The following is a 23133-nucleotide window of genomic DNA, read 5'->3' as shown; positions in this document are numbered from 1 at the left end:
TTTGAAGCCTGGTTTGTCAGAAACTGGGTGGGCAAGACTGTCTCCCTTTCTTTTAGCACAGAGCATCATGGTTTTGTTTGTATTGTGGCTCAGCTCACATCTTGTTTATGCAGTTAAAAGATGCTTCTGGAAATTCGAGAGCTTTTTGATTTAAGGGCTATAGGCTCGTAAATATTCATCATCAGCCAAGCTACCTATTTAGCATCGTTGGAGTTCACGTGGTTAGGCAGGAGACATCTCCACCACCAGCCCAAAATGAATATATTTCAAGGCAGGCCTTCTCTATGTCAGGAATGAACTTGAGTAGCAAATGATGTCGTAGCCTTGGGCCTGAGCAAAGCACCAGTGGCGGGAAGGGAAACTCTGGCCAGATTGAGCCAAGTGAACTATGGATTCTTAGTTTTGTCCTTTGAAAGGGGTGTGCGGTGGCCAGCAGTTGCTTCATCTAGGTAGTTTTTGGAGGCAGAGAAATCCAGCAGGATCCAGAGCATTTGCAAATGCTGTCTCCTCGATTTCAAATGCATCTGCAAGTCCTGTAATCAAATGCCTTCCTGCCCTCTTTTTCCCCTGTGCTGCAGGAAGTACTTGCGGGATGCAGACCGCCAGGTCCTTGCCCAGCGTGCCTTCGTCCTCACGGTGACTGTGCTGGAGGACATGCTGAATGAGCTCACCGAGGTAAGGCCCTAAAACCCCTGCATTCTTCTTGGTGGGGGGAGGTGCCCTTCCTAATTCAAGGGAACAAATTCCGTGTCTCTTTTAAAGGTCTCCGAAGATCCAGACTCCAAGTGCTGCAGCTTTTTTGCGTCCAGGATGACGACCGACGTCTCTAACAAAGCAAATGCGGAAGAAGGACAGGAAGCCCTCCCGCAAAAGGCAGTCTTGTCTGAAGGCGGGGTGGCAGCTTATGGGGCAGAGAATGGGGTGAAAGAAGCCGCCCAGGGGGTGCAGCAGCCCCCCACCGCCATGGACACAGCAGAGCTGCGGGAGGCAACCCCTGAGGGAGAAGCAAAAGAGGCTCCCCAGCCGGGCTCAACGGAGCTCATGGACTCGGAAGGATATTCTGAGGATCCTGAAAAAATGGGCTCTTCCTATAGAGGCCCTGAGTCGACCCGAGGGCTGCCTGGGCGGATCCCTAAGGACAAAAGCTTAGAGAGCAGCCGGCCGGCCGAACTGTCCTTGGAGGAGCTGAGCATCAGCTCTAAGCACCAGCAGTTGGAGGCGGCCAAAGTCCGCGTCCAGGCAGCTCCGATGGAGGAGGTCAGCCAGAGGCCAAGCCGGAAAAGGAAACTGATCGATGACACAGAGTCGGGGAAGACCCTCCTCCTGGATGCTTATCGTGTGTGGCAGCAGGGTCAGAAGGTCATGACTTACGACCTAGCCAAGATCGAGAAGATCATGTCTGAGACGTACATGCTCATTAAGCAAGTAAGCAGCAGGGTTGAAATGTGCCTTTGCTGTCATGTTGGCGAGAAGCCGACAGAGTCTTGTATTATTGTTTGTGTTGTCTTATTTGTTCCATGGTGACCAAGGAAGAGTGCTGGTGGCTGTCACTGTGGCGGCTTGGTGTGGGCTCTCAGGAGAAGCTCCTTGGCTTCTGAGGACTACATGGGTGGTGATCAGTCCCCAAATGGTCTCATTCTTAGAAAATCTAGGGAACTGAGGCAACACCCTCTTCCTGGCCTGACCTATCTGTTTATGCTAAGCCCCATGGGCCAGGATCAGCACTGCACCAAATGGAGCTCTGGTCAGTTTCCACAATGCCCATTTATTTTTCCAGTATAATTTTTAATCAGTGAGGGACAGTACTGCAGACAAAGCCTCCTAGCAGCAGCAGCAGCAGCAGCATGGCTGTCTCTTGCAATGATGCAGGGCAGGCCAGCAGGGAAGTGTGGGTGGTGCAGGTCCAATCAGAACTATCCCAGGCCACATCCATCTATTCCGCTCACACCCCATCCCAGTCTGTGGCAGAAGCACCTCTGCCAGGGGGCTGGGCCTGTAGCGCCACTCCTCAACGTTCTCCCCCTGGTCAGGCCAATGGGGGTCATTAAAGCAGCCGCCCAGGAGGGACACAACACGAAGTCCGATTGGAATTTTGCAAAATGAATCCACTCGCCAAGACTTCGATTGCATTGTAGCAAATTTCGAGTGAGGGTTTGTTGCCTTTTGGCTCTGGAGGCTGCCTTTCCTGTGGGCATTTGTGGACTTGCTTCTGCTCATGGTGTGGGTTTCTTTCTGCAGGTGGATGAAGAAGCAGCCTTGGAACAAGCTGTCAAGTTCTGCCAGGTGCACGTGGGGGCCTCTGCACAGAAGCAAGTAAGTTCCGAGCTTGCTAGGCTCTTGAGCACCACCAGGTGTGTGGCATCCTCAGGCTTGCGAGAGAAGGAAGCAGAAGGTCCCCCTCCAGCTTTGGGGCCATCTGCTCTCCTTTTTGTCATACATATAGCATTTTTTAATTTTTATTCTGTATTCCGCCTCTCCATAGTTCAAATTGTAGTTATAAAATATGCATCCGTCTGGAATTGATGTGGAGGATTTTCCATGATGGTGATGTGTATTGCAAGTATGATTTGTATACGGTGGTACCTCGGGATGCGAACGGGATTCGTTCCGGAGCCTGTTTGCATCCTGAAGCGAATGTAACAAGCGACGGCGTGTGTGCGCGGGTCGCGTTTTGCCGCTTCCGCGCATGCGCGTAACGTCATGTTGAGCATCTGCGCATGCGCAAGCGGCAAAACCCGGAAGCAACGCGCTCCGTTACTTCTGGGTTGCCGCGGAGCGCAACTTGAACGCGCTCAACCCGAAGCACATTCAACCCAAGGTATGACTGTACAGGTATTTGAAATGCATTATTTTGTTCATGTTAATAGCCTGGCGAGAGCTACAATATTTCAGTCAAAGCTTGTTTGGTCACCCATCTGGAATGTTGCAGCGGGACAATCCCTGCCTGGATCAGGGGGTGGCCTCTAAGGTGACCCCTTCTAACTTGGTAACCCTTAGTAACCCAAAGTCCACCAGGCTGAATTCATCTGGCCGCTGGGATTCTTCTCATTTGGCACATGGCTAGATTTCTCATTCTCTTGTCTTGAAATAAGCATACTCATTCCATGAAATGTTTAAAATTATTGCATATTGAATATTGTAGTTTTGTTTTTAGTTTCGCTACCTGCTTAGTAAACAGTAAAGTTTAGTGAGGCTTGTTGAGATGTTTTTCTTCACTTTTGTCTTGCTTTTCTCAGCTCTGACTTGCTCCTTAGAAGGAGGCTTCAGACAAGCTCCTGACTTGGGGGGAATTTTGCCTTCCCTTCTTCTCTCTAAAGCTGGGAGAGGGGGACGGTTCTCGGGACCTTACAAACAGCTTTCTTCCTTGGTGCCTTTTGTTTTTCTTTAATTGTTCCATCTGTGTGGAATACCATCTCCTTGATTAGAAAATCAAAAGGCCCTGAAGTACAAATGTTCCAGCATAACCCACTAATTAGCCCCCTTGTTCTCCATGCCTCTTGGGGCTGCCGTGTTTGAAAAATAACACCATTGCAGTTGTTAATTGCTAGCGTGCATCGAGGAAGTTAGCAGTCAGTGTGTGAAGCAGACCGCTAAAGCGAATTGGCTTGATTAACCCCCTCGTCCTTTCACAAGCCATTCATGTTCCTGGACAAGCAAGCTGGTGATTCTCTCAAGAGGAAAACACTCCTCCCTGCAGGCCCACCGACTGGGGATGCTGCTTGTTGTTGTTGTTTAGTCATTTAGTCGTGTCCGACACTTCATGACCCCCTGGACCAGAGCACGCCAGGCACTCCTGTCTTCCACTGCCTCCCGCAGTTTGGTCAAACTCATGCTGGCAGCTTCGAGCACACTGTCCCACCATCTCGTCCCCATCTCCTTATGCCCTCAATCTTTCCCAACATCAGGGTCTTTTCCAAGGAGTCTTCTCTTCTCATCTCTGGGTAGGCCTGGCAAAGACGCCCTGCCTGAAACCTTTGGTGAGCCATTACTGCCAGTCAGCATAGAGATGACACCAAGTTAGATGGGTCAAGAGTCTGCTTCCTCCCTTCCTGAGGTGAAACCTATTTAACACCCTTCTTCTTGTGCCTCCTTCACTTAAAGTCTGGAGAGTGTCAACACAAAAATGGGCCTTTTCTGTAGTGGCTCCCATTTGTGGAATGCCCTCCCCAGGGAGGTTCAGCTGGCACCTTCATTACAGTGGTACTTCACGTTAAGAACTTAATTCGTTCCAGAGGTCTGTTCTTAACCTGAAACTGTTCTTAACCTGAGGTACCACTTTAGCTAATGGGTCCTCCCGCTGCTGCCACGCGATTTCTGTTCTCATCCTGAAGCAAAGTTCTCAACCTGAGGTACTATTTCTGGGTTAGCGGAGTCTGTAACCTGAAGCGTCTGTAACCTGAGGTACCACTGTATATATATTTTAGGTGCCAGGTGAAAACGTTCCTCTTCAACCAGGCCTTTGGCTGATTAATATTCTACAGCCTTTTAAATGGGTCTGTGCGAATAGGAGTTTATTGTTTCGTTTTGATTATTTTCCTTGTGTTTTTATCTTGCGTTTTGTTCTGTGAGCCACCCGTAGAAACGATGTCACCAAGGGGGAAGAGGGAAACTGCGCTTGGACTGAAATCCCCTCTTCTCCCTTGCCTGGGAGCAAGTCCCAATGAACCTAGCCTTCTCTAAAGGTCCCTGTGGGAACATTGGGATTGGTGCCTGAGGCTCCCCTCTCTGGACCACCACCAGCAGCCATTAGGGTGGGGGCAATACGGATGTGGCTTCCTCCACGGTGGCCTTTGTGAGTTGGGGGTCACAGAGGGATGCCTCCTCCATATTCCTCCCAAACTCTGTCCTTGCCATTGTAAGGTGGCTTGTGAGGTGTTCAAAGGGTAATTTAAATAAATAAGCAAAGGTGCTTGGGTTTGTGCAGATGCAGGGGGGAGGAACTGAGGTTTTGACTGCCTGTATCCCATAATGCCGCCTCTGCAAAGGGCGTTTTCCTCATGCAGCCTTGCCTGCCTCTGCTCCAGCTTTGCGGTCTCTGACCCCCACCCCCTGCAATGCGCTTGTGCCTTAGGAGATGCCCGTTAGCAGCGGGTGGGAGGGAGGAGGGCTCCTCTGCTAATTGCAGGCCTTGTCTTTCCTCGCTGGGATTTGCCTTTCTGAGAGACTCCCTCGGAGCTGAGGCTGCATGTTCTTAGCATGCTTGGAGGAGCTGTAGGTAGCCGACATTCCTCCTCCTCTTATGTTTTGCTTCATGTCTATTACTGTCTAGAAGAAGGGTGTTTTTATCTGCATGGGGTGGGATGGGGAGGGAAACAGCTTGGGCCAGGGAGGTGTCTCTGGGCATCAGCTGGAAGGAGAGTTGGCCCTCCAGACCCATTTCAGCAAGGGAGCACTTGGAACCTCCCGCCACCAGTTCACTGACCCAGATGTGGACCAGCAGTCCATGTCTCCTGCCTCAGCCAGCTGCCCTTCTCGTCTTCCTCTGTTTCTGAGGTGTATCAAATGCCATTTCCCCCCTAAACAAAGTTATCTCTTTTGAAGAAAAATATAATCCATTTTGTCTTGACCTTGGGAACTTTGACTAATCCAGATTTAGCAGTATTGGCCAGTTTTTGACCTTAGGGCTTGTGGGCGGGTTGGGAAGAGAATGTGTGAGAAAAGTTTGTGTGTGACTTTTTTTCTTGGTTAATCTGCTTAGCGCTGTAGAAGCGATGCTGATGTTCGGCTCCTAGGCAATATATCCCTTTGAAATTTGCGCTGCTTTATTGAAAAAAATACCAATTTATATGCCACTTAGAGTTGACTCTCTGTGGTGTACAACTAACTCAATACAATACAGCTAAAAATCAGTAAACCTATAAAATCAGGATACAGTTCATTTTTAATTCCTTGACCCTATTGATGCTTCTTTCCCCAGAGCCTCTTGGTATTTGGAGCTCCTGGGTGGAGAAGGTCTTTCCTCTTGCCCTGAGCTGGCTGCCGCAGCAGGCTTTCCCCCTCTCCTTCCTTACGGCCTTTGCTTGTCTCCTCCTCCAGGCTACAGGGGAAGCACCGACCACTCCAAAGCACCCGAAGGACAGCAAAGAGATCTGCTTCCCAGCCGCCCCCGCCTCTCTGACGCCTCCCGCTGGGACTGCCTACTCCCTGGCTTCAGAGGCCCTCCTGAGAGCAGCAGCTGACCTGCAGGCCAAGCCCAAGACAGCTTCTCCCCCATCCTCCTCCTCGTCTTCCTCCTCCTCCTCCTCTGCCAGCGTGCTGCTACTGCTGCCGCCCCAGGAGCAAACCGGGGCAGAGAGTGTCGAAGAGGCCCCTGTTGTCTCCAGCCTGGTCTGTGGTGAGCTACATCTTTGCAGAGAAGCTTTATAGAGTTGCCCAAAGCATCCGTGCATCCCAGCGTCATTGTGTCCGTGAAACATGTCTGTGGTTTCTGGCTTGGGCAGGGGGTGGGGAGGCTATTTTTGACACAGCTCCTCAAACTACAGCTCACCTTCCTTGCTCCCATGTGGCTCTTTGCACGGAAGGGTTTAAATGCTTCGTGCAAAAGAATGAAGGTGAGGTCACAAGCGGCTTGGCACAGAATTCCACCAGAATTTGCTTGTTTTATATTTATAAAAATACTTACTGTAAAGATGGATCGTAGCGGTTTGCAACAATATAAAAACACAAAGCTGGCAGTCAAATCATAAAAAGTTAAAAGCAAGAAGAAATTTAAAACCTGAATTCCACCCAGTGTCTGTGCACTATTGTCCAAAGGATGCAGAGATGGCAGCTGGACCCATTTAGAATGTTTTGGGTCCAGCTTCAGGAGGAATGATGAGGCAGTGCAGCACCTCAGCCCAATTCTCTTCTGCAAACATCAACTGCAGATCATCCCGTGCAGGGTTTGGGGAGTTGAAGATTTCTCATTATCTTGGTGGGGCGGGGGGCAGGTCAGACCCCCGCTTGATGTGGTGCACTGCAGGGAACCACATCCCTGCCTGCCTGAGCCACATTCTGGGTGCGGTTGCTCCTTACCCAGTTGAGCCACTTCAGCAAAAACCCCAGAAGGGACGGACAAGTTGGTAGTAGCCACATGGCTGTGATGAACCATTAGTGGCTGAGATGGGAGCATTTGGATCCTTGTGTCCTTCAGGCAGAGAGCTGAAAGCATGAAGCTTTTTGGGGGTGGGGAAAGCTTTGCAATTGCTAAAGTCTTGCCTTCCTGAAGGTAGCAAAGAGCTACTGCTGCCACCACCCTGCAGCGGGTTTGTTTTTGAGAGAAGGGGCTCGCTGAAATGATGTCCCCTGTTTGTGGGCGTTATGTGTGAAGCGCAAGATGAGCTGGTGAGAATAGGAACCGCCAACTAATGAAGTCGTGAACCCCAAAGCACCAGCTCTCAGCATCCGCGGGTTTCCCTGGCAACAGGTTGGGAAGGAGAGGTGGAGGGGGCTGTTGGCACATCCGAGGTTTCTCTCTTCAGCCTGTTTCTTCTTTGGTAAAAGCTGGGAGAAGGAGGAAGGCCTGGCCTGCCTTGTCCCTCTCACACAGCTGTGCTGAAGGGGGCTGCTTCAGGCTGAGTGTCAGAGGGCTTTGGGGGTCCATCCCTGAAATCTCAAAAGCCAGCTCTCTCTGTTTGTATGCACTCAGTAGTTACAATTCTGGTTTTCTTTTCGAGAGCAGTACTTGAGTTGAAGTGCTAGGCATTTGAAGATGACTTACATCTCTGCCTTGTTGTCTGTTTTGCTGTGGAGGTTATGGATATCGCTGCACTTGAATTATTTTTCCCCAGGGGTTTCGCAAAATAGGCATTAAAATGTACAACATCAGAAAACGAGCTTCTGATCTCCTCTAGAGCGCCCCCCCCCCCCAGTTCCCTCTGCCGATTCAGACTCCTGGGACCTCGACTCCACCTCCCAAGGAGAAGGAAGTGTGTGTTTTGTGTTCAGATAGTCGTAGCAGAGCCCAGCATCTCATAGCCCAGGTTCCAACAGTGGGAGTGGGGGACCCCTCCCCCCCCCAAATGTTTCAGGCAAGGCAGCCCTTGCGTTGACTCGGCATTCTGGCCTGCATGTTTTTACCTGAATTGGATACTTCACAGAGCAGTGCTCTTACTCTAGAGGAGGTGCCGAGATCCTTTGTGCCTCCAGATGTTGCTGGCCTACAGCTCCCATCATCCCTGGCCATGCTTGCTGGGGCTGATGGGAGTTGTAGTTCAGCAACATATAGGGCCAGATGTTCCGGTTCCAGTTAAATACAAGGTTGAGAGGATGTTGCTGCAGCTCTTCTTGAGAGCAGACCCCACGTGACATTTAACTCTCACTTTTGAGTGCCATGTCTAAGAGCATAATGGGAAGGTTTGTGTCTGTTTCTGAGAATGACATCGGCCCCATTGAAATGACATCTTTTTCTTATGAAGAACCTCATGAAAGGAAGCACCCTTCCCCTTTCAGCTGTGCAGACACTGCCAGCTAAATCTCAAGGAGTTCTCATCTGGCACATGGTTCTCCCTGTGAGGAAGGCCAGTTCTGTTCTCTGGGCAGTTGGGGATGCCCAGCACCAACATCTCCCTTACAGTGTGAACAAAGGGCCGGACAGCACATCTTCACTGAAATGAAGGTGGCTGCCATGTATCTCTGATTCCTCTCTAAATGAGCTAATTTCAGTTGGGGTCATGGTGACTGGAGGTGAGTGGACTTGGGACTGCAGTCTACACACACCCCATAAATGCCCCACTGAAATTAAGGGCACAATTTGCTCTGGGAGGGCCAGCCTAGCCTCCCTGAGTTGGACTACCAAGGACCCACTTGGTGGAAGGAGAGCTAATCTGGGTTATGGCCCTTCTTCTTGAGGCAGTCGGAAGGCTGGGCCTGAAGCTGACCAGCTGTCCTTCAAGGGGAGGAGGACCTCAAGTCCTGCCTAAGTCCTAAAGAGCTGGGCTCCCAACTTCCTCTGCTTTCAGATGCAGATATGTGTTGATAGATACTTAGGACTAGCAGAAACAAACCAAAGCCAAGTCAGAAGCAGCTGTTGTGTCCTCTCATTGGAGGGAATGTGGAACGTTAAGAAAATGAACACATGGCTTAAAAGCAGAGTCAGGGTGTGTATTATATCCTCTTTATCCTCTTCAGCCACAAGGGAGCCCCCAAACCTCTCTCCGCAGACAGCCATTAGCAAGTGTCTGCCAAAGAGGAAGTGGCAATTGACATAGGACCTTGTCACTTGATGCAACAGAGGAGGCCGCCATCCAGCCCACTTGATGTGCTTCCCTTTTCTTCCCCATTGATCAGAAAGGAGAGCCTGTGTCTCACTGTGAAGGCAGCTGCATTCAGGCAGGGCCTGGGACTCAATGGAAGCCGGACAGATCTGGCTGAGTGGCAGGCATTCCAGTCCGGCTCAGTAAATATTTAGCGAGATAAGCCCCCCACAGCCAGCTGCCATTAGGCAACAGAGCTGCCGCTGCATCTTTCAGAAGGGAGAAGGGGAGCCACTTGCAACCTCACATCTGCCTGGCCAAAGGGGACCTCCTGTTGATGTCTTGTCTGCATACCCTACAATCTGGGAAGCTGTGGGTGGGCAGACCTTTGCTGGGGGCCTGGCTAACCCAGAAGGTTTCTGGTGCAGAAGGCTCCACTCGTCACTTCCGTTACTTATTCAACACCCTCCCCAGGTCTTACATGATTGGCGTGTTGGGCCTTGGCAAAAGCTGCCCTCCATGTGGAAACTTCCTGGGTCTTTGCTGTGCCTGTTGCTGGGAATTGCTTGTGGGTTTCTTCCCCGCATTGGAGCATCTAATTAGATGCTGGGCCTCCTTTGGCTTGAACCAGCTTCTGCAGCCGTGCTCTTGCTATGTCCTTTTGTATTCTCACTGTGCTGAGTACAAGGTGGAGGTGACAATGGTCATAAATATGTCTGGTTCCCTATCCATCCACCTTCTCTCCGTTGGGCTGCCCTTTGCCAGGAGAGTTTCTCTTGCAGCTGCCTGAAAAGCCAGGTCCTTGTGGCTTTGCTGCATTAAACCGGTAATCATATAACCCTCACTGAACTCAGTGGGACTTTCTTTTGAATAGACCGGTGTTGGGTTGCACTGTTAATCATATGTTGCTGTACACCACACCTGGAGTCAAGCACATGCCCACTTTTAAGTATTCTGCATGAAATCTTCACAGTGAAGCCCCATGAAGTCCACATGGCATGAACATTGTGGCATTCTCCATAGTTCCCATTTCTGTGGTTGGTAGCGGAGAGAGGGGTATCTCTTGAGTCATCTTTGTTCATCTTGTTTATGCAGAGGAAGAGGAGGAAGAAGAAGGCAAGCTAGACCGGCCTCTGGAAGGAGCAGGCTTGCAGCAGCAAGAATCCCACCTCTGCCAGCAGATGAAGATGGCGACGGTGGCCCCCTCATCCAATCTGATGCCCTGGCAAGTGGAGCTGGAGCCTGTGACCAGCACCAGCGTTGGAGGAGGGCAGGTCTGCAGCCGAGGTAAGGGATGCCCAATGAAGCCTTTGGGGATCTTGGAGAAGGTGGCTTGGATGGAACAGAGAAGCACAGTATGAAAATATGCATGGGCAAGCAGGCAGGAAAGCCTCTCTGAGAACAGATAGCATTTTGGCAGGTAGGAGGGCAAATTCCCAGGAGCTCAGTGGCAGAGGAGCATGCGGAAGCCCTTGGTGGCATCTCCAGGCAAGGCAATACTGAGCCAGAGGCAGCTTCCCATGTTACTCAAGTGTAGGGCGAACTTTTGGCAATCTGTAGTTTTCAGTGAGTTCCTCCCTGGGGTGCCCTCCATTGCCACAGAGAAGGGTAGGAGGGTGGTGGCTAAATCCGAAGGTATTGCCCCAGGCAGGAGACTGGAGTGCTGGCAGGGCAGGCAGCAGTGGTGGCTTTTCTTCAAGCAGGAGCCCATTCAGGGTACAGTGAGCAACCCTCTCCTGGGGGGAAGCAGGAAGCTCTTTTTCCTCGCAGTCACTTACAGAGCAAAGAGCCCAGGGCTCAAGCCCGGCCTGTTGCTGGTTCTGCTCTGGTGCAGACGTTCTTTTATTATGACATGCTTGTTCGCTCAAAGACCCTCTTCCGAGCTGACATTTCCTCCTCTCAGCCTCCAGCTCCAAGGCTCACCTCTGCTCCGAAACGCCACAGCCCTCTGCGGGGAGCAAGGCCGACGCCAGCCGCATCAAGACCCGCGTGTTTCCCAGCATGCCCAAGCTCTTCATCCCCTCGTCAGTCACCAAGTTCCCACCGGAGATCACCGTCACCCCCCCAACGCCCACCCTCCTCTCCCCCAAGGGCAGCATTTCGGAAGAAACCAAGCAGAAGCTAAAGGTACTTACCAGGGTTTGGGCAGGGAGTGTCATTGGGGCCCCAGTCATGCTTTGAATTTGGCAGAGATAATTTGTGTGCGCAGACTGGGGTGGCAGTGGAGGAGACCGTCCAGGCAGCTGCAGACAAGAGTCGTCTGTGCCCTCTTTGCCTCTCCCCCCCCCCCTTGGGTTCTCAGGTGGGCTTAAGGAACCCATCTTCTGCTTGTAAAACATAGGAACAGCCTTCAGGTCAAAGAGGGCCTACCTAGTCCAGCCCCCTGTTCTTCCAGAGGCCAGCTAGCTGCTCCCAATGAAGCAGGACTTTAGCAATTCCAACACCCCAAGCAGGGCCTCATCCAGGCTTGCTGAGTCCTGACTACTTAACCTTAGAGCAGGGGCTCCTTCTGTTCCCCAGCCAAAGTAAGGTCCGTCCTCTGTTTGTGGGAATAAGGAACAAACTGTCTGGCTGAACAGGCAGGCAGAGTTGGGGGGGGGTGTGGCACCTGTGATACCCTTTTGCAAACTGCCTTGGTGGAAGGACTGGGCGGGGGCAAAAAGACTTCCCTCCCTCCCTCCTTCAGCCTGGAGTGTTGCCATGTTAATCTAGGATAACTACCACACCTGGTTAAGAAATCTCCGCAGTCTCCCTCCCACCCATTGCTTGTATTGGAAGCACTGCAGGTTTTCAAGATGATTAAAGCAACCTCAGGTGGGGTGGAGGGAAATGCTTTGGGGGAATAGCAGATCTTCAGAATTTTTAAAAATAAAAAAACCCTCTTCCCTTTGTCTGGGCCAGTCTGCTATCCTTTCAGCCCAGTCTGCGGCGAATGTGAAGAAAGAGACCCTTTGCCAGCCAGCGCTGGAGATTGTAGAAACTTCAAGCCAAGAGTCTTCGCTGGAGAGTGACTCTGATGAAGAGGATGACTACATGGATGTCTGAGGGGTGCTGGGGGGGGGGGCTCTGTCCACCCTTCCCTTCCCCACCCTCCGGCTTCTCTTTCCAGCATCACAGCCAGCCAGCCACCAGCCATTACCACCTTCAGTGCTGCTGCCTCTGCTGTTGCCTTTAACTTACCGGGCAGCCGAAAGCTCACCACTGTCACCCCCAAGCCAAATCTGCACTTAAATCCCTCGGCACCTCCTCACTCATTTCTCCCTCTTTAAAAGGACGGCTTTTACAGGAGGCAGCAGCAGCAGCATTTGGCTGGCTGGCTGGCTAAGCAGGAGAGACTGGACTTGGTCTTGCCTCCTTCGTTACTTTAAGCAAAACCGTGGCTTATTTTATCTCGGTGTTGTCTTAAAAGGACCAGGCGGGAGAGACAGCTGGCAACCTCACTAAGACTCTGCCTCTTCGGGGACCGTTGGGACAAGCGGCGAAAGCCGAGAGGTCGCAGGGCACCTTTGGTCTTATCAGGAAACGGATTTCAGTACCATTTTGGTAATGTCTGCTTTTTACAGAACGACACAAAGAAGGGTATATGTTTGTTTTTTAAGTATATATATATAAATATATGTGGAGGGATTGCTCACATTTATATGGGGAACATAAAGGAAGCCCAGCATTTTTTCTACTGAATGTTAACGTTGTAATATAAGGAATACAAACCCTGCACTTCAATAGTGGGGCGTGTTGTGCCCACAGCATGTGTCACAGAGCTTGCCAGGCGGGGTTTCAATTTCGGGGGGGGGGGGGGGAGGTGGGAGAAGACAAGGGTTAAATAAATGGTGCAGTGCAAAGCTTTGTAATAATAAATATACATTTTTTAAATAAAGTGAGAACACGTTTCTCCGAAGCCTCTTCTCTGCTGTGCCTGGAATGCTCCTTCGCTCTTTCATCTGCTTTCCTCTCCCTCCCAGGTCTCTAGAAGAGGCAAAGAAATCTGAATTTTCAGGGGAGAGTGGCCCCTTGCCTCAGGGCAAGCAGTGAGAGAGCTGAGTTACAGCTGATGCAAGGGATTGTGGAGTAGAGAAGGCCTCTTCCCCTTCCTCCTTGAGCATGCTGAAGTGGGCTGGGTCTCCTCAGTCTCTGCTGGGGCCGGAACATTTTTCATCCAGCCACGTGAGCCAAGTGGCAGACTTGGGGCACAGGAGCAGCCTCCTTTCCTCCTCTCCTGTCAGGGCTGTTTGCTTCCCAGCTAGGAAGATTCTCTGGTTCTGTACACACAGCAAGCTGGTGTTTCTCTACCTCCTCCACCACCATTTCCAGTTCCATTGGCACATTGTTGTCCACATCAGGATGGCTGGATGTGTCTCCAGGTTGCCTTCTGTCCTACCCAGTGGGCGGAGCATGGTTGTTGGGTGTCTTCTTCCGTTTTCAAATCGGATAGATGCTGGTTTTAGGGAAGATGCACCCAGGTGCATTAATTCTCAAGAAACTGGAGAGGACGCCATATGTAAGCGACTACACAAACAAGTGTTGGGAGTGCAGTGGATGCAGAGTAAGAGAGACCCAGTTGGCCTGATTTCCCCACCAGTAGCAGTGGAGGCAGGGAACTGGTACATTTTCGGAGGGGGAAAAGGGGTCATTGAGGCAGCTTCACTTTAAAAGACTGGGTGTAGCCTCAGGGACAAATGAGCGGAGGTCCATTGGTCATGGCAGCTTCTTCCCTTAGATGCCCTTCAAATGATTGACAGCTACAGCCTTGTTCTGTGTAGGGAGCACAGCAATCATGGCAAGAGCTCAACTCTGTCAGCTCTGAAGAAGCAACAGCTTTAAGCAGTTTTAGGGTGTCGGGCCAGCCGTTACAAGTGGCACTTCTTTAATATAAAATAAAGACATAGAGAGCGAGTAATATTCCATAATAAGAGAGAGAGCTCATTGAGACTTCTCCTCTCCTCCGATCACTTTTTATTATCCTTTGTTCTGTCCAGCCGCATGGCTGCATTCCAATGTCTCACGTTACCTCATCCGGTCAAGCTTTAACCCACCCACAAACGATATAGGGTTACACTGCCCAGAGGGGGGGGGACATAACTCCTTATAAGGTCAATGCATTCCAATGCATTGTAAAGCTCAGAGTGCTGGTCAGCCGAGGTCAGGGGGCACCCTGCAATATTACAAGCCTTTACCATGGCTATATGACTCCCACATGCCCTCTTTCTTTATATTTTAATCAGAGCCATATATATCAGTACCAATGGTTATGTCGAGAGCGATAGGCGACTCTTGTGAGACCGGAAGCGGGCCGCGGACTGGAGAACCATGCAGTACATACAGAAATTAAGGAAGGAATACATTGTATATAGCAACACAAAATAATGCAAATAACTACTATAATAATCACTAAAATCAATAAATGTCGAAGCCAACTTCCATCCGGAAGCCAAGAATATAAGAATTCTGATTCCAAGCTGCATGGTAGGCTTCCTTTCTAGTTTATTAGCCATGCACTGATAATCGCTTCTATAGCACTGAGATTGGTCACTGTATGTTCCTGTAAGAGAACAAGAGCTATTAAACATGAATTTCAAAGTATATTGACAGTTTGGATATATGCCCCATGATTCTTTCCCCTCTTTAATTTGAAAACAAATGGGGGCAGGCATACACACCCAACACTTAGAAGCATGCAATAAACTGGTAAACATAATCATATATTGTACAAAAATATTATTCCTCCATATCTTATGATAATTTTCTCCCCTAAAAGTCTTATTCAACAACACTGTTCTTCTAGTTCGAGAGTGGCTGAGCCGTGGATGCTGCCAGCCAGAGTAGGATTCTGATGACAGCGGCTTGCCAGCTGATAAGGTGAAATATGGTGGTTTCAACTGGACTGGATCGTCTGCTCCTCTTCCTTGTATAACGGCGCAGGAAAGGATGGCAAGGCAAATGGTTAGGAAGGCGCTTCCACGGTTGAAGATGCTCGCCATGGCCGCACGCCATCCTTGGGAACAGGAAGCACCTTGGGACACAATATCCCTAGCTTGGGCCAAAGGAATAGAAAACTGCTTAGCCAATGCTTTCGCAGGGAGATGAAGGGTGTTATGACATAGTACAGGATCAGAAAAGAGAGAAAAGGCAGAAATGTTCTTCAAGGCTGCATCTGCTCTTGCATTGCCCTCTGCTAAATACCCTGGGTGTGATGTGTGGGAGCGAAGATGTGCAACATAATAAGGGAACTCTCTGTGCTGAAGTAAGGCCTGCAGGGCAAGAAACAAGGAAAATAAGTCAGAATCCAAGGAAGGAGTTATATAAGATACTGGTAAAATAGCAAAAAGGCGATATACATACTGAGTATCCACAATAAGATTGAAAGGTTGAGTAGGAAAGGATTGAAAGGCAAGAATCACTGCCACTAGTTCAGCTCACTGGGCAGAAGACTGTAGAGGGGTAAATAAACATTTCCATTTTCCTCCCTCCTCCCACGTCACCACCCCCCTACTTTTCGTTCCATCCGTGAAGAGGGTTAGTGCAGAGGGGAGAGGTGTGAGAGACAAGGGGATAGCCAAAACATAGGTGACCTGTGTCAGAAATGTCAAACGGTCATCCTTTGGAGGGTTAAAAATGATGACACCTATAAAATCTGCCAAAGCAATTTGCACGGCAGCATTTGTGATCAATAAATGCTGCTGTTCAGTCTGTGAAAAAGGCAAATAAATTGATGCAACATCAAAACCGCTCAAAGCTATAGCACGTGAACATCCTTTGATAACAATGTCTGATGTGGATTCAATTACTGAATAAATGTTTTTTGGAGGGGTATGAGGTAACTGTATCCATTCTATAATGCAGATAGTCTTCTTGTTGTTCGTCTGAGCATATAAAATTCCTGTTGGCAACAATGGTGTAGCAAACACTGCCAGATGCAGCTGGTGTTCAGCACCTCTAGGTGGCGCATGCGGAAAGGTTTCGATGCTTCATCCACAAAATGCTGACAAAGTGTAGGGGAGTTCCACATGCTGTGAGGCAGGACAATCCACTGACATCGCTGGTTGGGCTGCAAATTGTTATATTGGCAATATAAAAGCAAACCGTTCCTGTCTGCTGGTGCCAGTGGGATGAAGATGGTTCAATGTGGCCGAAAGTCAATTGTTCAGAAATAAGCTGTTCAAAAACAAGCTGGTGCTGCGGATTTTTCTTTTGGTGGAGGCCACCGTTCTTGTCTGATTGAACCCCACCTAGACTGGATACTGGTGGGTTCCGGGATTTTTCTCATTGCTTGTTGAGCAGCAAGAGCAGTATCCCTCAATAAGATCTGCAGCAGTGTGGCTTGTACTGAAGCCTGAGCAAAGGGGCCATGCCCCATCATAGCAGCCATCACATCTGCGAGGGTAAGATTAGGATTATTCCCTCTTGCTTGTTTAAATGGAGCTTGCAGTCCATTTGTCCTTACTGACAATTGCAGCTCTTTCAAGATTTTAAAGTCAAAGGGTTGGTGCTGGGCTTGAGTTCCTGCTGGAGCACCAGGGAATGCCATGGTATCCTGAGATAAGGAGCAGGCAAGGACTGCATGTTGAAAAGGGGTAGCTGGTTCTGCTGAAAGAGCAGGGTCATTTCCAGCCAGACCATGGTATTTTTGCAGGATTGGGTTCTCTGGTGAGGAACTGTAGTCCGGAGGTTTGGGGTCTGGAGCTGCTGGCAGGGCAAGGATTGGAACAAACTCTAACACAGCAGACTCTAACACAGCAGGCTGGATTAAGGAAGCTGGAGGTTGTGTTGGCAATGCAGCCAGGGAGGTATTTTTTGGTGATAAAGAGCCCATAGCATATCGAACCTTGCACCAAGCATTTAAAATCCGAGCACTACTGCTGGGGAGCCCATGAAAATGTTCACCAATCTTGTCCCAATGTTTTATTTCCCATGTTCCATTCAAAGGGAAACAGGGACAATGTTCATCAATAGCCAGAATGAGCTGTATCAAATCACCATCAGGAACTTCCAATTTGTTGGAGGAGAGGAGAAATTTTAAGTCTCTTAAAAATTTCTGTTGCGGAGAAGTCAAAGAGCTGCCCATGTCTTTAAAATAAGATAAAAAAAGAAGAAAAGGGATCGGACTCACCCTGGGATCTTTTTTAAGATGCTTCAGCGCTTTGCAATCCTTGCCGGACGTAGGGGGCCGATGATATTCACTGCTTGGATCAAAAATCCTCTCACAGTTTCTGTTAGAATCCTCTTAGTCTGCCTCAGACTGTTTGCTTAAGTTGCTTCTTGGCTCTCTTTTAAAAACCTCAGTCGTATTCTTTTATTCGGCCTCAGAGAGGGCACCACTTGTCGGGCCAGCCGTTACAAGTGGCACTTCTTTAATATAAAATAAAGACATAGAGAGCGAGTAATATTCCATAATAAGAGAGAGAGCTCATTGAGACTTCTCCTCTCCTCCGATCACTTTTTATTATCCTTTGTTCTGTCCAGCCGCATGGCTGCATTCCAATGTCTCACGTTACCTCATCCGGTCAAGCTTTAACCCACCCACAAACGATATAGGGTTACACTGCCCAGAGGGGGGGGGACATAACTCCTTATAAGGTCAATGCATTCCAATGCATTGTAAAGCTCAGAGTGCTGGTCAGCCGAGGTCAGGGGGCACCCTGCAATATTACAAGCCTTTACCATGGCTATATGACTCCCACATTAGGGGAAACCTCCATCCCTTCCCCTGAAACGATTGCAATCCCCTAAAATCACAGATCTAAAAAATAATTGAATATCCCTGCTCCCTTGCCCCAATTTACAATGATGGGATGGATTTCGTTTCCCTAGAGTGGCCGGGGAAACTTACTGAAGATTCTTATTTACAGTTGGTTTTGGGAGGCCCAAATCCTGCTGTGCCTTAGACAAGGCAGGAGAAGAACAGCAAGCTCTGGCCTTAGAAGAGGATTTTTGATATATTTCCTCTTCTTTTACTGCATGGATGTGAAACTGCCTCACAAAAAGTTTATGAAATATTCATTTCTTTTCCCAAGAGACTTCTGAATCTTCCCCTCTCCCTTTATGGCCTCCAAGGATTAGGGGGTCAGGCCAGACTCTGGAAGTGGTCACTGTTGGAGAAAAGCAAATGCATTTCCTTCTACTGTATTGAGTTTCTAATTAATGCATGTGTTACTTTAAGCCACATGAGGGCACTGTGTAGCAATCTAGCCAGCACTTGCTTGTAGCTTCTTTTTCTAGGTTAACTCTACCCCTAAAAGCTGGGCCATTTATTCTCACCAGACAAGAAGATGCCTGCTATTCTCTCTTTTTCATCTCTACTCTTCCTATAAATACTTCTGCATGAATAAAGCCTTTGAACTCCATAAACTGATCATTCCAATCACATTTACCCAAGCTGTAAAGCTTGCTAACAGTCATGTACCCAGCCTCACTTATGTCGTCCTATGTTCTCTTCATGTTTTGAAGAAAAGACTGTTGGGCTGCCCTAACCCTCCTTCCCTCCTTCCCTCCCTCCCTTCCTTCCTTCCTTCTTTCGAGGCCAGATACCAGGGCTGTCCAGAACTATGGAGAAAATTAGAAGAGACAAGCCATGGAAAAAGCTTAAAAGTATTTTCTCTTGTCTCCCCACCCCCTCCAGTGCTCTGGGAAGCCCCTACAGTGAGTGGAGGGTAGTAAACTGACCAATCCATACTTGATGCAATTAACTGTTAAAATCTCCTGTTTAAGAGAGGAACTAACAAGGCACTTGTGGAACCGATGATGCTTTCCCTTGGAATTTACCCCCCTTGTCTGGTTCTGTAGGAAAGTCGGAAGCGGGAGCACCTAGCAGAGTGCACTTTTTTTCAAGTTAGGGAGAAGGCAGTGATGGGACAGTTTATGTGGGGAAGTGATAGGAGGAGATGAGCAGTGCAGGGGCTGTTAAAAGATCAGGGCAAAGGTCCCCCAATCTCCTTCTAGCCCAACACCCTGTTCCCAGTAGAAAGCCCACGGACAAGACCTGAGTGCAACGGCAGTGCTCCCCACTCCTTGAAATTCCCTGGCAGCTGGTATTCAAAGGCATCCCACCTCCAAGAAGAACCCTGGGAGGAAGAGCCTGGTTTGCTGGATCAGACCAAAGGGAGCAAATCAACTGCAGGGTCCTGTTTTCTCAATGACCAACCAGATGCTCCACAGGTTAGAAGCCCACAAGTAGGACCTGAGAGCTCTAAATCATCCAGAAGCAAAAGGAAAAAGTCTGTCCTTTAGTTTTATCAGCCAAATATGTGTTGGGTCTGCTGCCCTTTGTCTTGAGGGGCAAGCAGTGAACTTTATTGGTTCTCCGTTTCACTGAACATTCACAAGATTAGCCTTGAGTTGAATAGAAGCCTTGCAAGGTGCTGGCCATAGGAATGAAGTTTATGGCTTGCAATCCTAAATATCATTGAACGCTGAACACACCACTGATCCCAGGATCCATTTAGCCCAAGGCTGCTTGATGTCAGAGGGGAGAGAACAGGTGCATTGGAGGCTGGGGGTCCAATCCTGTGCATGTTTGCTCAGAAGAAAATCCCACTATGTTCACTGTAGATAGCATTAAAGCCTGAGTTACATGTGAGCAGAGGATGTGTAAGCCCAGTATCAATTGCCAGCTTCTGAAAAGCCAAGTGCTCTGAATCACCTCCTGCACCAGCCTTCATATTATTCCTAATCAGCGAGTAAGATCACTAGCTCAGGGGTCAGCAAGGTTTATCTTGCCTGGAAGGGATCGGTCCTGCAGAAATCCCTCCATGGGCCAGATTGTGCACGCACCTGTGATTTTTGGCACCTTTGCGTGCGCAGATGCGATTTTCGGCACTGCGGAAGCGAGTCCCTGTGCTGCGCTGTGCCGGTTTAGTGCAGCGTGCGAGTGAGCAGGCAGCTCAGTTCAGTGGTGGCTCGTGGGCCGGTCAAACGACCTCCGCAGGCTGCTTCCGGTCCATGGGCCTTAGGTTGCTGACCCCTGCACTAGCTGTATGTATAGGAAGTGACTTGGGAAAGCTGAACCTGCTGAACTTCTGCCTGGTCATGCAGCACTATATTTCAGGGCACACATTTGTGGAGTGCGCTTCCACATGGAATCTCATGCACGCAACCCGCCATTGTCCCTGGATCTCAGGCCACATACCCAGCGGCAGAGCCAGGGGGGTGCGGTGGAGGCGGGACGCCCCGGGTGTCACCACTGAGGGGGATGACAAAATGACAGGCAGCACTCACCGCAGTGCACCCGAGCCATGCGGCTTTGGTGCACACAGGCTCCGCACTGCTCAAACGCTCTGCTTGCTGCCTCCCCCTCAGCTGTAGGGTGGCTGGGTGGGAGGAGGCAGGCAGATTCCTTGGAGGCCCCACGGAGCATCCTGCCTTTGCTGACCCTGACCCCATGAGCGGCTAGCCCTGCCCCTGGGCGCCGCCCCATGCACCCAATGGGCTTGCTCCTCCGCTGCACATACCTGAACCATCAGGGCATTCACTCAACCCTCTGCGGTCACTGTCTTGCTTGTCCATCTAGAATCCGATTCTGTCATCGCAGCTGAGGCTGCTGTAGGGCTTTTTTGTTTTGCAACATGCGGTTCTGATTTCCAAAGCAATTTTCTGGGGTGGGTAGGGGGGTGTTCCACATATTAGTTGCAGATTACGAGATTATAGGGATGGATGACCAGCCCTGAGAATGCATCTTCTGTTTTCCTGCTGTCATGGGGAGATTAAAGGTGACTTGTTTTAATTCTTCCACTTGTGAGATAAAGGCTGCCTCTGCTTGCTCCCAAGGATTTATATGGGCAATTAGAGGCTGGAGTCTGAAAGGTCTCAATTAGGCAGTGAGGGGAGGGATCTCTTTACAAGCAGCTCTTAAGAAAACTCCCATTAAAGGGAAGCCAGGCCATCAGCCTCTGCTGCGTCAATAAGTATTGAACAAATTAAAAGCCGTTCTCCTCCTAGTACTTGCTGCTTGATTTAGTGCTAGCGTTTAATAAAAGCCCAAGTTGGGAAGTTAAATTCTGGCAGGAAATGGCTGGAAGTGGAAAAGGGGTAGTGGTCCTTCCCTTGATCTCCCCTTTTATGCACCTCACTTGTAGTAACTCCCCACCTTTTCCCCTGAGCCTGCCACTGCCTCTCAGCCTTGCCTACCTTGCAGGATTGTAAAGGTAAAGGGACCCCTGACCATTAGGTCCAGTCGTGGCAGAATCTATGGTTGCAGCGCTCATCTCGCTTTATTGGCTGAGGGAGCCGGTGTACAGCTTCCGAGTCATGTGGCCAGCATGATTAAGCCGCTTCTGGCGAACCAGAGCAGCGCACGGAAACACCATTTACCTTCCCGCTGGAGCGGTACCTATTTATCTACTTGCACTTTGACGTGCTTTCGAACTGCTAGGTTGGCAGGAGCAGGGACCCAGCAACAGGAGCTCACCCCATCGCAGGGATTTGAACCGCCAACCTTTGATCAGAAAGCCCTAGGCTCTATGGTTTAACCCACAGTGCCACCTGCGTCCCCTTGCAGGATTGTAGGTGAGGGTAAAAAGGAGAGAGGAAATTCCAGACCATGTATGCCGCCTTGATCTCATTGTGGGGGGAAAGCGGGATATAAATGTAGAAATAAAACAGACCAGCTAACTTTCTTAACGAGCAACTTGGAAGCTTCTTAACTGGAAGCTGCTTATCTCTAATAATTGCCAAAATATCGTGGGCAAAGGATAAGACTCCAGTTGAGCAATGGGCCCACACTTAAGCCTTATTTTAAAAATTGATCAGACCCCTGAGAGCTGTTTCTGGTAATTAAAACAGATATGACTTCTATATGAAAGACAGAGTGATTTCCTGGCATGTGTTAGTGTTGCAGATGGCAAATTGCCCCTGCCACCGCCCACTGGCATGTTTGGGGATAAATACCAAACGGCACAATTTAAGAGGACAGAAGAACCTCTTCTCTCTTATCGCCATGTATCCTTTTTGTTGACCATAATTGTTGTTCCCTGAACATCTTCTATTTTCTTGTTCCATTTTCTGGAAAACAGGAAAAAGGTTTTGTGAGAAGGGATGGAGAGCATAATTATTTAGGCTTAAGCTTCTGTATTTTGCACCAGGCTTTGGCTGGCAATATTGGGGGTTCTTGGGAAAACAACGGGGATCTTGACAGACTGAAAACTGACACACACACATCCTCTTCCATTGCTCAAAACATTGGAAGTGGAGGTATTTGTGTCTCTGGTTGTGACCATCTGGCACAGAGCTTGGGAGCAAAAACCCATGAAGCTCAAACTGGATCTTCTCTGGACTGCTTGAGGGGAGTCCATTTGGGGCAGCTGGGTGGCTACTGTGAGAACAAGTTGCTGGACTAGATGGGCCCACACTCTGGCCGGATCCAGCTGCTGTAGGAGTCTTCTTAGGCTGCTTTTTTTTTAAGGATCTCCAAAAAAACCCCTGAAGCATTACAAATGGGTCAGAGATGGTACCTCCTAGCCAGTTTGATTCTTTCCCTGCCTTCTGGTGAGATTCAAATCTGTTCCCCCCCCCCCCCCAAAAAAAAAAAACACCATTGTGTGTGTGTGGTTAGCAGGTGCTCAGTCTGTCTGCTACTTCATCTCCCCTTTTGCCCAAAAAAGAGCAGCTGCACACTTAATGGCTTGTGTGTGTTTTAAAGGAAGAAGCCAAAAGTGATTGTAAAACAAAGGAAAGAGAAGAGAGTAAATGGTCCATGTTTCTGCCACCACCTCTTTGCATTTCCACTACTTAATGGGATAATAAATTCAAAGGGAACCAGCCCATTTGTGCCTTAATTGGAGGCTCGTGAGTGGTTTTCTCCCCAAAGTCCACATCCATGACAACAACAAAATCGCCGGCCACAATGACAGGCAGGACCCAAATGTTCCCCTCCTCCCAAGTGCCAAGCAGTTTCCCAAGGTCATTCCATGGCCTCACATCTTTGGCCCAGCAGTGTCAGATAGAGTGCCACTCTACATGGAGGCTCAAT

General features: G+C 49.4%; 1 protein-coding gene and 1 long non-coding RNA gene across 6 annotated transcripts in view; one reads left to right on the top strand and one right to left on the bottom strand.

The window, feature by feature from the left end:
- Positions 1 to 13078, top strand: part of CABIN1 (calcineurin binding protein 1) — a 57447-nt gene extending 44369 nt beyond the window's left edge. For all 5 annotated transcript variants that reach the window (XM_028710834.2, XM_028710832.2, XM_028710833.2 and 2 more), the window contains exons 31-37: positions 579 to 675; positions 763 to 1425; positions 2239 to 2313; positions 6037 to 6334; positions 10269 to 10460; positions 11077 to 11300; positions 12075 to 13078. In XM_028710834.2, the coding sequence (XP_028566667.2) occupies positions 579 to 675; positions 763 to 1425; positions 2239 to 2313; positions 6037 to 6334; positions 10269 to 10460; positions 11077 to 11300; positions 12075 to 12218 (1693 nt within the window). In that variant the 3' untranslated portion in view covers positions 12219 to 13078. The remainder of the gene's footprint in view (positions 1 to 578; positions 676 to 762; positions 1426 to 2238; positions 2314 to 6036; positions 6335 to 10268; positions 10461 to 11076; positions 11301 to 12074) is intronic.
- Positions 13079 to 14067: 989 nt separating this feature from the next.
- Positions 14068 to 17852, bottom strand: LOC144325787 (uncharacterized). The gene is made up of 2 exons (XR_013390969.1): positions 17281 to 17852; positions 14068 to 15421 (listed from the first exon to the last, which is right to left on the bottom strand). It is a non-coding gene; the product is annotated as an uncharacterized LOC144325787 (long non-coding RNA).
- Positions 17853 to 23133: the final 5281 nt, after the last annotated feature.

The sequence above is a fragment of the Podarcis muralis genome, chromosome 16 (genome assembly GCF_964188315.1).
Source record: "Podarcis muralis chromosome 16, rPodMur119.hap1.1, whole genome shotgun sequence".
Taxonomy (NCBI): Eukaryota; Metazoa; Chordata; class Lepidosauria; order Squamata; family Lacertidae; genus Podarcis; species Podarcis muralis.
The sequence above is the reverse complement of the archived record's forward strand: the minus strand, read 5'-3'. Positions and strand labels throughout refer to the sequence as shown.